This window comes from Gymnogyps californianus, chromosome 1 (genome assembly GCF_018139145.2).
Source record: "Gymnogyps californianus isolate 813 chromosome 1, ASM1813914v2, whole genome shotgun sequence".
NCBI classification, from domain to species: domain Eukaryota; kingdom Metazoa; phylum Chordata; class Aves; order Accipitriformes; family Cathartidae; genus Gymnogyps; species Gymnogyps californianus.
In genome coordinates, this window is record NC_059471.1 from 117,209,623 (window position 1) to 117,225,522 (window position 15,900).

The 15,900-nt window shown below is 40.7% G+C and overlaps 1 protein-coding gene across 2 annotated transcripts; it reads left to right on the plus strand.

Moving 5' to 3' along the window:
* The first annotated feature begins 1,662 nt into the window (after positions 1 to 1,662).
* On the plus strand, positions 1,663 to 15,653 carry MAEL (maelstrom spermatogenic transposon silencer). 2 transcript variants are annotated; one of them, XM_050903317.1, is made up of 12 exons: positions 1,663 to 1,819; positions 2,557 to 2,643; positions 4,666 to 4,768; positions 6,770 to 6,925; positions 7,447 to 7,488; positions 8,376 to 8,503; positions 9,379 to 9,433; positions 10,011 to 10,158; positions 11,375 to 11,437; positions 12,332 to 12,464; positions 12,726 to 12,804; positions 13,617 to 15,653. In XM_050903317.1, exons 1-12 carry the CDS (start codon positions 1,688 to 1,690, stop codon positions 13,730 to 13,732), a joined length of 1,242 nt encoding a protein of 413 aa, XP_050759274.1. In that variant the 5' UTR covers positions 1,663 to 1,687; the 3' UTR covers positions 13,733 to 15,653. The 2 variants fall into 2 exon arrangements, with proteins under 2 accessions (XP_050759274.1, XP_050759281.1); XM_050903324.1 differs by having other exon boundaries at positions 10,017 to 10,158.
* Positions 15,654 to 15,900: the final 247 nt, after the last annotated feature.

The window sequence follows — 15,900 nt, forward strand, 5'->3', positions numbered from 1 at the left end:
TTGCCACTTTGGTAACCCTGTCTCAGGTCAAACGTAGGGTCCTCTGTTCCAGGCGACCAGATTTCACAATCCCTTCTGTAAACTGATTAAACTTTGTTTTAAAGCCAGTTGTAGTTATTGCCCTGCTAATTTTTTTTTTTTTTTTACTATGGCCAGTGAAGATCATTTGGTTTTTGAGAGATCAATAGAAAGCTTAAGGGGTGAAGCAACTCATGCTGCTCATCAAGATGATCCAGATCAGATTATTTCTAGCTTTTATCTTATCTGAACTGTGACTCACTATGCAAACTTTCGGTGAAGGAAGTGTCAATTATGTCAATGAAACAGATGAAAGGAAAAAAAACCCCAACACAACAAAAAACAACTCAAAACCACAAAGAGAGTCTGGACAGCAGCCTCAGTTTTGTATAACACGAGCTCCCAAATTATTTTTAATAAGCAAGTTTGCCTTTCCAAGCACACGCATGCCCTCTCACCTCCTCCACTTTTCTACCACGTATCTCAAAAGCAAACCCAGGCCTCTTAACTGAAGCTGGTCTTCATCTCTTCCCCCACTCCTTCCTGCATCTCCTGGGCCCCTGCCCCCGTTATCTGTCACCCCCTTTTCTCACCCAGGACCCCAGGCCTTGGTAGTGCTTTGGGCGCTACTGGAAGCATCAGAGTAGGCACATCACCATGATCCTCTTGTCTCATGGAGTACCAGCTCCTTGTCAGGTCACTGCCAGGGAGCAGCAGGAGCCAGGCTGCTCCAGAAGGAGAGGAAAGCCAGGAGCCAAGGCGGGTCACGCAGGCTGCAGGGCAGGCGCCTTGCCTGCCAGTGCCCAGCCCTACGGCCAGATGCAGCAGGATGCCTCTTTTGGCCTAGATGAAGTAGCTGCCACCGGTAATAATCATCTCTGAATATTTTCAGAAGTCCCGCCTACCAGTAGATGTATTTTGGATATGGAATTCCAGTTGGGTCTCTTCTTCTTCTGTTCATTTTTTTGTTTGCTTATACACATGAACGTATCTATTTGCATAAATTAATATAGTGACTCTTTCTAAGGATTTTACTAAATTTAGTATAGAACACTGTTTGGATTGAGAGGATATAGAGGAGCATGACCCTTTTCTTTTGAAAAATCAGTATATTGCCATTTTGTGAGGGTGGGGAGCCTGCGTTTTGAATGTCTACGAGACCGTGGTACAAGCTGTTGCTCCCATTGGGTATTCCTTATCCCTCAGCACCCAAAGAACATTTAAAAAAAAAAAACAACAAAATCCCCCCAAACAACAAACAACCCTGCCACGCCCTCCTCAAGGCCCGTCTTGAGGTGACGGTTAAAACCCGAGATGTGCGCGGCGCCCTTCACGAGGACCGCCCAGCCCGTGGCGGGCACCGGCATCCCGGAGGACGGGCAGCCCTCACTATAACGGTTATCCTCCGCTTGCCGCCAAAAGAAGCGGGCGGGCGGGCGGGCGGGCGCGTGCGTGCCCCGCCCCGCCCCGCCGGCAGCTCCTCAGGGAGCCCCGCCCCGGAGAGGCGGGCTGCCAGCCGGCCCCGGTTCCGCCCCGTCCGCGGGCCACGCACGGCAGCGCCGCCGCGGCGTGGTGGGGAGAGCCCGAGGTCAGGCGTCGTCGTCGTCGTCGTCGTCGTCGTCGTCGTCGTCGTCGTCGTCGTCGTCGTCGTCGTCGTCGGTCGTCCGCCATGGCGCACCGCAAGGGCTCCCGCAGCCCCTACTACTTCTTCGTGCGCGACCAGCTGCCCGAGCTGCAGCGGCGCGGGCTGCCCGTGACCCGCGTGGTCGACGCCGTCCCCTACTGCTCCCAGGCGTGGGCGGTGAGGAGAAGGGCCCTCTCCTCCCCGCCGCTCCTCGCCTGTCCGGCCTGCTGCGGGGGGCGGGGGGGAACGGCCTCGGGTTAACGCGGCTTAATGGCGGGGAGGGCAGGGGGGAAGCCTGCTCCAGCTCCAGCTGCAGCGTGCCGGGGCTGTGGGTTATGTGGCAGCTCACCTGCCTCTTGCTGGTGGGGAACCAGCACCCATCACGTTGATCTGTGTGGTGCCCCTGTGCAGGTTGCGTGGGGGGCAAAATGTCAGCGTGGCCTTTCTTGGAGGGTAAACTAGCTGGTGGCTCAGCTGCTGTGTGGTTAGCGGTTCAAATGGGCATTTTGAGTGGCCTCAGCTGGCTCTAGCTAAGAAGCACAAGCTATGCCATCCTCCCCTCAGCTGCGGGGTGGCAGCTCTGGCTTGTGTGCGATGGGTAGTGGCATCCCTGGCTGGCAAGAGTAGTTTCAGAAGACCTCTTGTTTGTGGCAGGGCAGTGCTAGTTTTCCCTCATCTGAAGTTGCTTCAAAAGCATGTGCTTGCTAGGTGTTTCAAATCAAAGCTTATGGCTTTGTTAGGGAGAAAGCTACTGGAAATGTTTGACTCAATGTTAGCAGTTGGCAGTTCTTGCCAAGCATTGATAATGTCCTTTGGAAATGCACAATTAATTTCTTACACAGAGTTTGTTGGTTTGTGGGACTACTAGAAGGAAGCAGTAAAACCTTTTTTTTAACAATTCACTTTCCTTCAAGTTGCTGACTAAGGAAGAAAAGATGGCATATACAGAGAAGGCTCGTAAGTGGAGTGAAAAGAAATGCTCTCAGAAGACAGTGAAAGAGGTAAATGCTGAGAAAGGAACACCCTTCGATGTAGCTAAATAAGAGGGGGCATAAGTGGTATTGGGGTTTGGTCAGCTATGATGCTATGGAAGATCACCTGGTCTCCATAGCCTCTGGAGGGTATGGCTGCTGTGGTAGTCCATACCATTATGAAGGTTATGTAGAAGTACAAAGAAGAAAATTGTTCTGTTTTGAATTAAAGGTGAGAATACTCGATACCATTTTAAACCAGCACAGCTTGTTCCTTTGGGCTCTTTTACCAAGTAAAATATAGTTCTCTAACAACTTAGTTTTATGTTTAACAATATTTTGCAGTGACTGACTTACAATGGTTTTTTATTTATAATACTGCAAATTGGTATGACTTTGGTCATAGGTTCATGTTGCTTTTGCTTGGTGGATGTCCTTAATTCAGGTGGTTCTTGTCTGATGGCCTGAAACCGCATCTTATACACAGCTGATTTGGCATTCTCGAGTGGCTGTGTGGTGGAACAGGTCAATGAAATGTTGCAACCTACACACAAAAAGAATAATTATACCTTGCCATTATTTTTACGTTGGTTTGATGATGGAGAGAGTAGTAATGCTATGGTGGAGGACAAAATCCCACAATGTAGAAGTAAGCAGTTAGGTTAAGCTGAAGGTCGTTGTGGTCAGAAATACTGCTAAACAGATCCGTTCTCCTATATACTGTCTTGAAAAGGTGTCTGTGTGTGTCCTTTTTTTTTTTTTTTTTCCTTCTGTCTATCTGTCCCTCTCCCAGCAGGTTCCTGAAGCATAGTTTGCTTCGGAGTTTGAATTATGTGAGGTGTCAGCTTATTTTATTCCAGTCTTGGTTGACAGTGTACAAACTTGTGTGTCAAAGCAAAGAGCCTGATAGAGTAAAAGGATAATGCTGCATTTACTTCTTCATCCCATATTACTACATACTGACTATGAATTACTGGTGAGGGTAAATTTTAGGACTTTAAAACACGTGCATGATGCTAGAGAGAATGACAGGATGATCGTAGTTTGGAGTAACTAGTAGATCTGGATTAGTTAAATTAGTCAATCTAGACTAGTAGGGAGATGTTAGGCAATGTTTTCTGATTTTGGGGGCCTGTCTGTATGGGAAAGAGCTGTTTAAAACATGATCATCATTATGTTATTTAGCAGGCTAGGGGTATGTAATTAATGGAGCTCCATTTTCATATGTAATGGAGAACTACATGAAATGACAACTAAGTCATAAATGGAGGCTTCTGTATTTCCTTCCACAAGCGGTAGCATTTTAGAAAGCTGTAATCAGGGAAAGGAATAATTGCTTTACCAAAATAAAGAACATCATCCTTATTGCCTGTCAGTGGAAATAAAGGAGTGTGTATGTATGAGATTATATGGGATCTCAATTTATTAATCACACCCCTGTACACAGACAACCACAGTTATTTTGCGTGGTGAAAGGTCTTCGTCATCTTTTGGACGTGACCTAAGCTTACTTGGATGGGACTAATTCCTCATTTTATTTTAAATAGTTCAAACTGATAATCAACAACCTGTGGCTAAGATGATCATCTGGAATTATTGTACATAGATGTGGATGTTATTCCCAATTTGGGTCTTGAATGGTTGAATTCTGTAAGCCTGCCAGGTTTCTCTTCCTGTCCTCTTAAAAGCTTATTGTTCATGCATGGATTTGCAATGTTCAGTGGGCGTACGCGCCCCTCTTACTTGCTCTGTGTTGGAGCAGTCTGATGACTTCGTTGAGGCTTTATCAGCTTTTCATGAATTCAGTTCGTAGTCAAAGGAAACTAACGCGTGTGCCAAATGTTTTCATAAAGTTTATGGAAAAAATTTTGAAATTCCAATTTGAAAAGTTCCTTGCCTGTACACAGGCACTTGTATATGAACTTCAGACTTGTTCCACCTAACCATAACTGTTAGTGCACATTATATTTTCCTCTAATATAAGGAGATGAAGGACTTTATTGGGGGCTAGTAAACTCTCTTGATTTTTTTTAACTTTCTCATCTTTTCCAGACCTGTAATCTGGCTCATCCGGTTCCTGCTTGCCTGACCACAAAGATACCCAGTGTTACTTCTCTTCCAGATGCCTCTGTTATGTCTTGGAAGAATGATCAGGGTATAGTAACCTTAAAGCAGTTGATCCTGGTAGATAAAAGCTTGCCCTTTATAGATATTCTCAGTGGTACCTATACAAAGGCTGTTTACATTTTGCTAATAGCCATCTGTGTCAACTGTTTGTTTGTTTTAAACTAATGGTCTACTGCTGTAAAAAGGTCTTTTGTAGTATAGAGGGAAGTCAGTGGAAGTGTCCCTCCCCTGCCTCCCCCCCACCCCCGAAATAATTCTGTCTTCTGGTTTTTAGCTTGATGGGAGTATAGCCACTAATAGTTTCTTTACAATTATTTCAAGGTTTTTAAGAAAAAGGTAATTCTTCAACTCCTACATTTATGATTTACAAGGCCTAATCCAAGTTCAGCATAAAAGAATACTTGTACCAATTTTAAAGGGTGAAGAGTTGTTAGATACCAAAGTTCAAAATTTGTATGGTAGAAGCGTTAAATAAAACGATGACCTGGCCTCTTTGGGAGAATGAAAGAGGGGATATGTACTTTGTCAGTGCTTTTATAACATCCTGGCTTGCTTCCTTATTGAAAGAACTCTTGAAAACTAAACGTTTCTTATCTGTACCCCCTCTTCAAATGGATGTTTTAATTAGAATTGAGTAATGAACACGTCTGTAATCTTTTCCCCAATGAATATTACATTATTCTGAAAAATGATAAATGGTAGTGCTTACAAGATAAGTGAAGCAGCCAGTTAATATAAGCTGTATCTGCTGTGTGGTTAAGTCTCAGCTCAAGCATTTTATCTAACAAGTCTCTTGAACTATTTTCATGTTGTCATGGTTATGGAGGGGCAGGAAAGAGTAGCTCCATAAAAAGTGTAATACCTGTTAGCGTCCTCCCTGCCAGAGGTCATGCTCCCCTGTCATTGTGATGCAAATTTGATCAGGTTGATCATGGTGGCTTGAGCTGACACCATTGATCTTTAAACTGAATGAAAGGGATAATGATAAAGGATAACTGAGATGCATTTTATGATGCTGCTCCGTAATACTTCTCATTAAAAGTCCTGTATGATTCCCTGTAGCTATATCAATTTTTTCATAAGGGAAGCAGTTCAAACTCAGGTAGGAGAGGTATCTTTCCTATTAACCCGGAGCTTATAGAGCTTAAGACTCATGTAAGAGAGCACCAGCATTAAAGCTTAGGACAACTGGTGTTAAATGCCATAAAGTCTCGCTTACAGCATTGTTTCTGTGTAAAAACAGTTATACATCTCTATTATTTAATAGAACAAGTAGGATTTTTTGATGAAGGGCAGAACTTAAGGGCAAGGATTAAATAGCTATCTTAAACTTCAGTGAGAACGTTATGTGACATTCATGAAGAGAGGGATTAAGGTGTATTATGAAATATTTTCATAGTTGGATACTTTTTAAATTAGTAAACGATAAATTTATTTCTTAACATTTGCCTTGGGTATTCTTGCCGCCTTCTTTGGGAGCTCATTTAGCAGAGGAGAAGCAGTCCTTTTAATTACCAGACTTCTCATCTCCTCTTACCCCAGAAGATTATTACCAGCTCATTTAACTTGTGTAAGTTACTGAATTGAGCTTGTGAGGCTGCTTTGCAGTTACTGATTTTTTTCAACCTTATTTTCCTAAAGAGTGAAGAGACCTATCATAAAAAGGAACAGTAGTTCCTGTTGGATACCAGGCCTCTTAACATTCTTGTGGGTTTGGGGTTTGATTTTTTGTTTTTTTTTTTTAAAATTGCTTTTATTTTGGGTTTTTTTTGCCCTGATCTCTACACACAGTAGCATCTATGGAAGGTGTACCAGGACTACCGATATGCCTGACTCTTGCATAAGTATTAGTTACCTTGTCATCTCAGCTACAGAGAAAGATCTGTGTGTTTTACTGGGTCATTACCCTACTTTACTCACTCGTATGATAAAGCGCACTGAAGCTTTCACTGGATGAGGTGAGGCCAGGATGGCTTGCTGTAACCTCTGGTGGCTCTTCTGAAATGTTGTTTGTTTGTTTTTCTTTCAGCTGTGGTTGCAGACATCTTCTACTTCCTGAACATTTACAGCCATGGTAAGCTGCCGTCCCACTGTGAACAGCGCTTCCTTCCTTGCGAGATTGGGTGTGTCAAGTACTCCCTACAGGATGGCATAATGGCTGATTTCCATCACTTCATAGATCCAGGTGAGTTCCAAGGAAGGGAGACAAGAAGTAGTTCATCTTGCTTTGGGGTGAGGGGGAGGCTTTCTAATGTCAGTTACTGCTGCCCAGATTAGATTTCTGGTATTAAGACAGGTTTATTTCTTTGACTATAAGTGGTTGGACTTCTTAAAATATCAAAGCAGTGCTGATTGTTTCTGAAGAGGTGAACTTAAGTGTCAGAACTGCATGAAACTTCAAAGAGGGTAGAATAAATCCAGGAGGACCTTCAGATGTTTGTGCTTTATATTTCATGCCAATGAATGTTTGTCTTGTTTGGACCTAAACACGCACACTATAGAATATACTTTGTCTTTTAAAATGCATATAACTGAAAATAACTTTCTCAAAAATAATTGTGGCACTTGTACAAGGCCACAAGGGAAGATGAAGCTGTTCCTTTCTGTACATGAAACTATGGTGTAAAGTTGAGAGTTAAGGATCTGTCATTGTGGATGTTGAATGATGATTGTTCTTTTTCTCCCGTCTCCCCTGCTCTTCTCCAGAAGTGCCACCACGCGGTTTTCGGTACCACTGCCAGGCTGCTAGTGAGTATCAGTGGAGAAAAAGAATGGTATGCAAAGGTGTACAGTTTTAGACTCAGCTTATCTGATCTGTATCCAAATGTTTTGTAAGTCTACAGTTTCTCCTTCTGGGAACTTGTCAAGTTTCGAAGAGAAAGGAGTGACAGACCAGCTTGTCACATCACCTTTTATATGTTTCTTGTACCCACAAATGGCAGAGCACTTCACCCAAAATGGTTTTGTCAATGGCAGAGTTATTTGTATTTTGTCTTCCTATTTTAATTCAATAATAACTGCAGTATGTTCTTCTTAAATGGGACAACTTTGTATGGCTTTAAATACTTTCAAGCCCATCTGAGCAGAGTGTCCTTCCCTTGATAGTCCTTGTGTATGTATATCTTCAGCATGAAGTGCTAATTCATAATAGGGTAACTCAAAGATACTAGTATTTATTTAAAAGTTGTAAGTGTTTTGCAGCTTTACATGTATCAACAAAGTTAAAGTATTTCTACCGTTGTGTCTGGCTTGGCCTGCCTTGTTTTCCCTTGTGACTTTTAAGTAGTGTTTATAGATTCCAGTTTGTTTCTATTAGGACACTTCCTGCCCTTGTGTACAGAGGGAACAAACTTGGCCTGTGTTTTCCTATGTCAAATACTTAGATAATGGCCTGTTAAAAGGGGTAAGTGTGTGTGTGTGTGTGTGTGTGTTTGCTCACAGCCCAGACCCGCCAGTCTTCTGCTGACGGAAGCAAGGTTTTGATAGCTTAATCACAGACACTGCCTGTAGAGAAGAGGAGGGGTGTGTGTGTATACATGTATGTCTACAAAAAGATACAAAGGAGGGGGGGAACTGTATCATTTAAGGAAACAGGACTTCTCATAAATTGGGTTTTTTTTCTGCTCCCCCATTAGGTGATGCCACTCATAAGATCCCTGTATCTGGATTTCATCTTTCACGTACTTGTTACGCAGTTGTCTTACGGGAACTTCTTGAATTTGTCCAGCCAGCCAGAGGTGTTCGGCCTCACTTTTACTGCAGGGTATGGTCAAGGTCAAAGTAAGATGCTCTGAATCAAAACCTCTGATTTCACTTCTGTTGGATGACTAAGGAGATACTTCACTCTAAAACCTAATCAGTGAGCAAATGAGCGGGAAAAGACACTCTTCCAAAGTTTCCCAGTTCCATGCAGGAAGAAATGGCCCCTAGAAGCTAACCTTTTTATAAAGCAGAGACCTAATTTTCTGCCGCCTTATTTTCAGCCTGCACTTCTGGCTCTGGTCTACTGATGAACGTTTCACTTGGTCTCTGACATTGTTTTGGCTTAGGTTAAGCGCTTTTAAGATTGACTTAAATTGATGGTGCTGAATAATAGTCACACAATCCTGCTTTTCTAAGGGATGTTTTTACGTTTTTATGACTCTTTCCCAATGAGAATACCATACATCTTAATTTTTGTTTAAGTTTCGTTTGCCAATGAGCAAAACAAAACGTTAGGATTCAGGGGCATTTAAGCTTCATGACAGCTATATTACGTTTTGATTCCGTTCAAGCCTAATGTTAATCCTTAAAAAGGTGGGGAGGATCAAGATCTTGGGCTCCGTCCATAAATAAAGGGCTCTGAAGAAATACACATGAAAAAATATCTCAAAGCACTTAATGGAGATATCTGTAGTATAGGTTAACCTTTAAGTTGTCCCCAAACATTAGTCCAGAATTTCTCCTGGGGTTTGACTGGAAAGCCTCCTTGGCATTTGGTTCCTCTTCAAGGTAATTTTCAGGAAGAGTGTACATTCAGTCCCACAAACGCTGAATTTTGTTTTGGAGGGGAATTTTTCAGATGTAGTCAGAAGTCTTGCAGATGTCAGAAATATATACTGTACTACTTCAATGTGACTGAAATTTTCTTTCCTCTAGTCTAATGACAGATTCCGAATTAACTGGTGTCTCAATCGAATGGCTAGCATAACAGGTGGGAAATGGATCATTTTTGGCCTTCCTCCCCCACCCCCCAAGGAAGAAGGGTTATGTAATCATGGACAGCTGTATTTGAAAATCTTCGGGTCTCAAAGGTTTCATAAAAGCTGGTACTGATAGCTAGAACTACTTTGCATGCTTCTCCCTCTTCTTTTCCTTCCCATTAGTGACAGTAAAACAGCAGCATGATCAGCTAACTGGCTAATGAGCACGTCCGTAGAATAACATACACTGTTTCTTGCTCAGCCAGTTAAAGGAGCACTAGAGGCAGTGAGATTACTGTGAAGGTGAGCGTATGGTAACACATGGGAAAACTAACAGCTTCTGAGGAGAGATGGCCCGGAAGTAGGATACATAATTACTGAGGTGGAGAAAATTATGGGAATATAGGACGACCCACTTTGCTAAGAAGCCAGGTTTTACTAAAACCACTGGTGGAATAACTTTTTAAGGTTTACAAGAGCTTTGATGCTCTGGTAAGAGGCTGGGCAATGAACAGGAACTGACTGAGAAGTGAGCTGAGCAGAATATTCACTGACTCTCTTGTTCTCCTGACCTGGATTTTCTCTGAGCTATAGGCATTGAGAGCCATCTGGAGCTTCTTGCTGTAGAAGACCTGGTAATAGGACTGTACCAGAAGAAATACCAGAAGGAGCCATCCAAGACTTGGGTGTGTAGAGAACTGGATGTCTTCCTGTGGGATTTCTCCAGTAATACCAGGTATGTTGGGTTCTTCTTTGTGGAAACGTATATTAGCCTGACGTGTCTTGGTGCCCTACATACAGCTTGTATGCTGCTAGGGCAGAGTCAGAAATGCTTCTTGTCACATCATGAGTACAACTGGAAATGAAAAATGCTTTCCCAAAAGAAGTGTAAAGATAGGTGGCTTTTTAATGCTGAGTCTGAGGCCTAATTTAAAGGAGGGGGTAAAAAATGGGAATAAAATATATAGTGGTATTTAACTGGAAATCATAGAAGTGAGAAGATTCAGACTCTTAGAAGTGTAATTTGGATGGGACCTGGCTGTTGCTATACATCAAATGCCTTGTGCTGCTAGTGTGATGAGGGGTAAGGTATGTTTGCCAGTGGTATAAATCAAATTCTCAAGCATAAGCGTTAAGCTAGATCCTACTTTCTTGTTCCAGAATGAATGTTCTTTATTACACATCTGGAATCCTATTTACTTTGTAGGATTTTTTCCTTTTTTTTTCTTTTCTCCTATGTGTCTTGAACGGTAAAGTTTTTCCTGCTTTCAGATTCTTCCGTGTTTGTACAAAGTGGTATGTAGCTTGTGGTGTTGCCGGGGAATATTTAGTGATGCTGCAGTTAACTTAGAAATATACTTCAGCTTTTCCTCTGCTACTGTTTTAAGTAAGAACCAATAATTTGATCTTAAATTTTAGTAGATCTTTAAAAAAAAAAAATAATTCTTGGAAGTCTGCTTACAGTATGGATTTTAAGATCCATTGGGATAGTTGGTGTCACTTTATCTTTTTAGTCAGGCAGTTTTCCATTTCCATGAGTATCTTCACACTAGAGGGAGACCTTAACAAGAATGGAAAAATGTACTATTAAAACACACATTTGGAGGGGAAGGTGGGGACGCTTATACTAAGAGGAACTATTTCACATTAATGGGAAATTTCAAATTGTTACTTTTAAATTCCATTTGTCTCAGGATTCTCTCTTCTCCCTTCCCCCCACCTCAGCATGAAGCAGGTTGCCTGTTAAGCGTGCCTTTTAACTCTGCATAAACCACTTAGACCTTAGTTATTGAACGCTGGTCCTCTGTGAAATTTTAAAGGTACTATATGGTCACTGAGACAAAAAGATAACGTCTTCAATATTTGTTCTTGTTCCTTCTGACCAGACCAACTATTCATGTTGGTTAATGATGTAGATGCTTCTGAAATAAGCTGAACTTCATTTCATGTAGGTGCAAGTGGCATGAAGAGAACGATATACTCTGCTGTGCTTTGGCATCCTGTAAGAAAATTGCGTGAGTATTGCTAAGGAGTTACCTCCAGTATGATGACTTTTGATTTTGTTATAGACGCATGTCTTTGGCTCTGGCTTCTCTGACTGCCTGGAGCACTGTAGTTCTAGATCTTGAGTTTTATTTATTCCCTCTGCCCCCAAGATTTTGTTCTATTTGTAACTTTCATTGTTGTTTGTATGGCTTAGCAGTATGCTGTGAGTCTAAGTGCTGGAGCACTTAGATGTGATGTAATTTCTGTGATAGCAATGTGCATCACTCTGTAGTCATCCTTTCACTACCTCCACTTACTATTGGAGAGTTGAGAGAAGTGTTAATTACATTAGAATTCACTGTTTTTCTTCAGAGGTTTAGTATACCCGTATTTGGTGAGAGATTCTCAGTATATTCTCGTATATCTCTACTTTGGAAACTTTTATACTGCCTTACATGTAGATACATAAGGTTCTGTAATTTTTTTGGTGTGGAGAAGGGGAAAGTAAATAGTTGGGAAACAAGGAAATGCCATTTAAGATCTCAGTAGTAGTAGCACTTTGAGAGAGATAATAACGAATAGTCTTTCATTCAAAAAACGCGTGTTGTGTACTGCTATGCCTTGCAAAAAAAATGTTGCTTTTCACACTTCTAAGTGGCTGCATTTGATAGTGTGGGGAAGCAGTTGTTTTAATTTCATGTGTAGTTGTAGTTGTAGAATAGGCTGGTGGTCTTGGAAGGGTGCAGGATAACTATTTAGCTGCTGTGATAATGTCCTTCTGCCCTCTGTCATCTTCTCTGTACATCTCAGTCTGTGGTTGCTTTTGTTTGCCAGTTGGAGAACTAAAAATGCTGTGCTTCTGTACATAAGCATTACAGCCCTCTTAGCCAAACTTTTCTTGTTTTCTTTTTTTCTTGGTCAAGTTATTGCATCAGTAAATCTTTAGCTAGTGTGTATGGAGTCTCACTGACAGCAGCTCACCTACCTCTTCAAGACTCTGATTATGGTGAAAGCACAAATACCAAGATGGTGATACTGGATGCTGGACGTTTTCAGGTCAGATTCTTTAAACCGTTATCCTGTTTTATTTCTAGTTAACTCCTCCAGTGTTTGAACTTGCCAGTTTCAGGTTAGCTGTTTTCTTTTTGGATGCTGTCTTTTGTGATATATATTAAGCAGACTGATGAAAGAAAAATAATCACTAGCTGGGTCATTTCTTGTGATTTTTGACCATAATTCATAGGTTTCCTGGATAGTTGTGTATACTGCATTTTAGAAGACACATATATTATTTTGATTGTTTATTTCTTTATACAGAAAATGAACGCTGAGTGTTCTGGATGTGACAGACATTTCGCTTCTCCAAGTCAGGATCAAGAGTTTGTCCCTTCTCATTGTGAGTTTGAAACTTTCACATTTGTAAGGGGAAAGAGGTATTTAAACTTAATCCAACTGCTGCTTTTTCAAATTTCTGGGCTTAGATGTTGCCTGTCAGTGGCATAAAGCTTAAACAGCTCTGCATGAGCTGCGCTTATTCCTGCATATGGATTTCACTGAATTTCTGAAGACGTAAACATAAAGAGCTGCCCTTTTCTTACTGGACACAATCTTATGGTCAAAAAAGTCTCTCAAAATTTAGTTTTTCTTCTAAGTGTTGCTCTCTGATTTATACCCTCTTATTTTTCTGCTACATGAAGTCCATTCTCATATACTTAGGTGCTTTGAGGCAGAGCCATCTTTAAAATACTCTCCTTGCTCTTAAGTCATTATATGTGCAGACTCAGCTGGTACTTGTTGCAAGTATTCTGTTTTAACTCAGTTTATAAAGACTGCTCATTTGAAGTCTTCTTTTTGGAGATGAAATTTTTTTAATAGAAGGCACATGAGCTCAGTTCATCTGGGCAGTTCATGGCTAATCTTCAGAGGAACAGAATCAAGTTTGCAAGACAAATAACTGTAAGAATTCTGAGTTTGCAGCTTATTTTCTTGCGTATAAAATACACGCTGAATTAAACTCCAAAACTGTTCCAATTATAAATCATGAAATCTTATGGTCTTGGTGTTTATAGAGGACACAACCCCTGTCTCTGACTTTTTGTATTAGAGCTATTGAATAGGTTCAGCTCCACAGCATATGAAGAACAATTCAATTAATTTATGCAACTTTTAAAGGCTGATTTGATTTGCAAACTGTATTTAATTTAATAGGTGATTCTCCATGTGGTGTGAAGACTTCATTTTATGGAACAAGTACCATGCGAGGAAGAGGAATTACTCGATTGCTGAAAAGTGCATCTGATCTATCCAAGTCTTTCAGTAATTGAAAAAACTTTTTTATATCCAGGACAGCTGTAAATTCTAATTTTCTTTGTTTTCCTAAGGTAACCAGTAGTTTATCCAGACTGCAGTTTCTCATCTTATGGGCAACCCTTGACAGTTCAAGTTCTTGTTAGAATGATAAAACTTTTGACTGGATTTAAACACGACGAAAATCTCGTTTATTATCTATAGGAAGACTTATTTTGAAGGGACGTGACAGTTGCATCCTCTCTTTAAAAATACGTGCCATACTAGTTCTGTTTCTTAATGGAAGGAGTGCAAATTCAAGATTGATCAGTTGATATCATTAGATTAGAAGAATTCTTTAGTGGCCAATGTGACTTTAAACAAGTGCTTCATTTCTTCTTTAATAATCTCCTTCCCCTCTTCTGCATGTGGAAGACAGAATTTCAGAGTATAACAGTCTCTCCCCAAAAAATGATGGGGGGTGGCATTGAAGGTATGAAGGGCTGCACCAGGGGAATGAAGGTGTAACAGTCTTAAAGGTTTGCTATAATCTGTCAGTTCTAGCCATGAAGAATTTGAGTGGTCATTCAAGGCAAAAAAGCAGAATTTCTATGAAATGTCTTGGAAGGAATGTGGTGGCAAATTTATCCATCTATTAATGTTCATTTAGAGGCACAGGCTATATACATCAGGAACAAGTATAACATACTTTTTTTTTTTTTTCTTCTTCCTTTGCATCAGTTTTCTGTTTAAAAAAATGCATGTCCCTCAAACTTACAGACTGAAGAGGAGTGTAGGTGTTATGGGGGTTTTTTGAAAGGAATATCAAATTCAAACCGATACATTAAACCGCAGATATAATTTCACAAGCTTTAGTCAGGCTGGGTAAATACCACTCATAATTATTTGAGGGCACATAAAAACTGGGAGACTGTCTGATGTATCACTAGGAAGTTAGATGTTCCATTTTATGGAGGTACGAGTCTTGGACTAGTCCCCAAAAAGTTGTCTGTTGTCTGAGCCTTGTCCTTAGACCATGTGTCTTTAAGCAACTGATTCTCAGAAATAAGAGCTTATTTTTGAGTTGTTTCTACATTTTATTCCAATAGAGGTCCAGTTGTGAAATACTATTTCCATAGCAACTAACTGTGAGAAGATATTTATTTCACTCCTTGTAGAAACTGAAACTCAAAATTAGGTAGTTCATTCTTTTGGATAATAGCAAAAAAACCCAAACCACCCAAACCAACCAACCAAAACGCAAAACCCAACCAAAATAAGAGGTCGACACATTTATGAATAAACTTGAGCATGCTGATCAGTATGTCAAAAAAGGCCAATTGCTGGTTTAGTTGGAACCCTGTTACAGTTGCTGTAAGGCCAGTTGAGGCCCTTCCTCCAGTATTACAGGATCACTGAACCATTTTGATGCCTCTTACCTAACAGTTTGCTTATATCACTGAATTTTCTTGAATTATTCTGTATTTCCTTCCTTTGAGGCTGTTGTTCTACCTGCTAAATTTCACCAGATAAGGGACAAGAAACCTTTAAGACTGAGATTTACCAGTGAAGCATCTGGGAATGTTGTAACAGAGTAAGAGTGTCTATTTAGTAGTGGTAAAGGCTTCTTTGCATTGGAATAGAGTTGTTTGAGTTTTAAGTTTCTTAACTGACAGCCACTGCTGCACTGACATTTCAAAACATACAGAACTGTAATCTTTGAATTATTTTCAGAGGTCAATGTTGCAATAAAAGTTTCATGTTTCAGTTCTTATGAAGAAGGTAATTCATTGTTATTAAAATATTTTTTCAGTATCAGTGTAAGTACACAAATCTAAGAGAATTTGTTACTATGCTTAAGGTATTATATATCTTCAAGACTGAGATAAAGAATCTGAGCAGAAATGGAGAAGTACAGAGTTAGGGTTCCATGGCATGTCTATACCTTATCACCTGTAACTTAAATAGTACTACAGCTGTACGTACTATTTTATGTGCTGTAGGCAGTGGGCTGTTAACTAGGGCAGTAATTGTCTTGCTGTAATAACCAACAACCTGTGGTGTTTTTTGTGGTGAAAACTGTAAGATCTGTGTAATGAGAATGAGTACACTAACATGGTATAGCCCATTTAATACTATTATTCTGCATATATTGAGGGAGATCCCTAACAGCTGTTGGAGGATGATAGAAAATTCTTTCATTTTG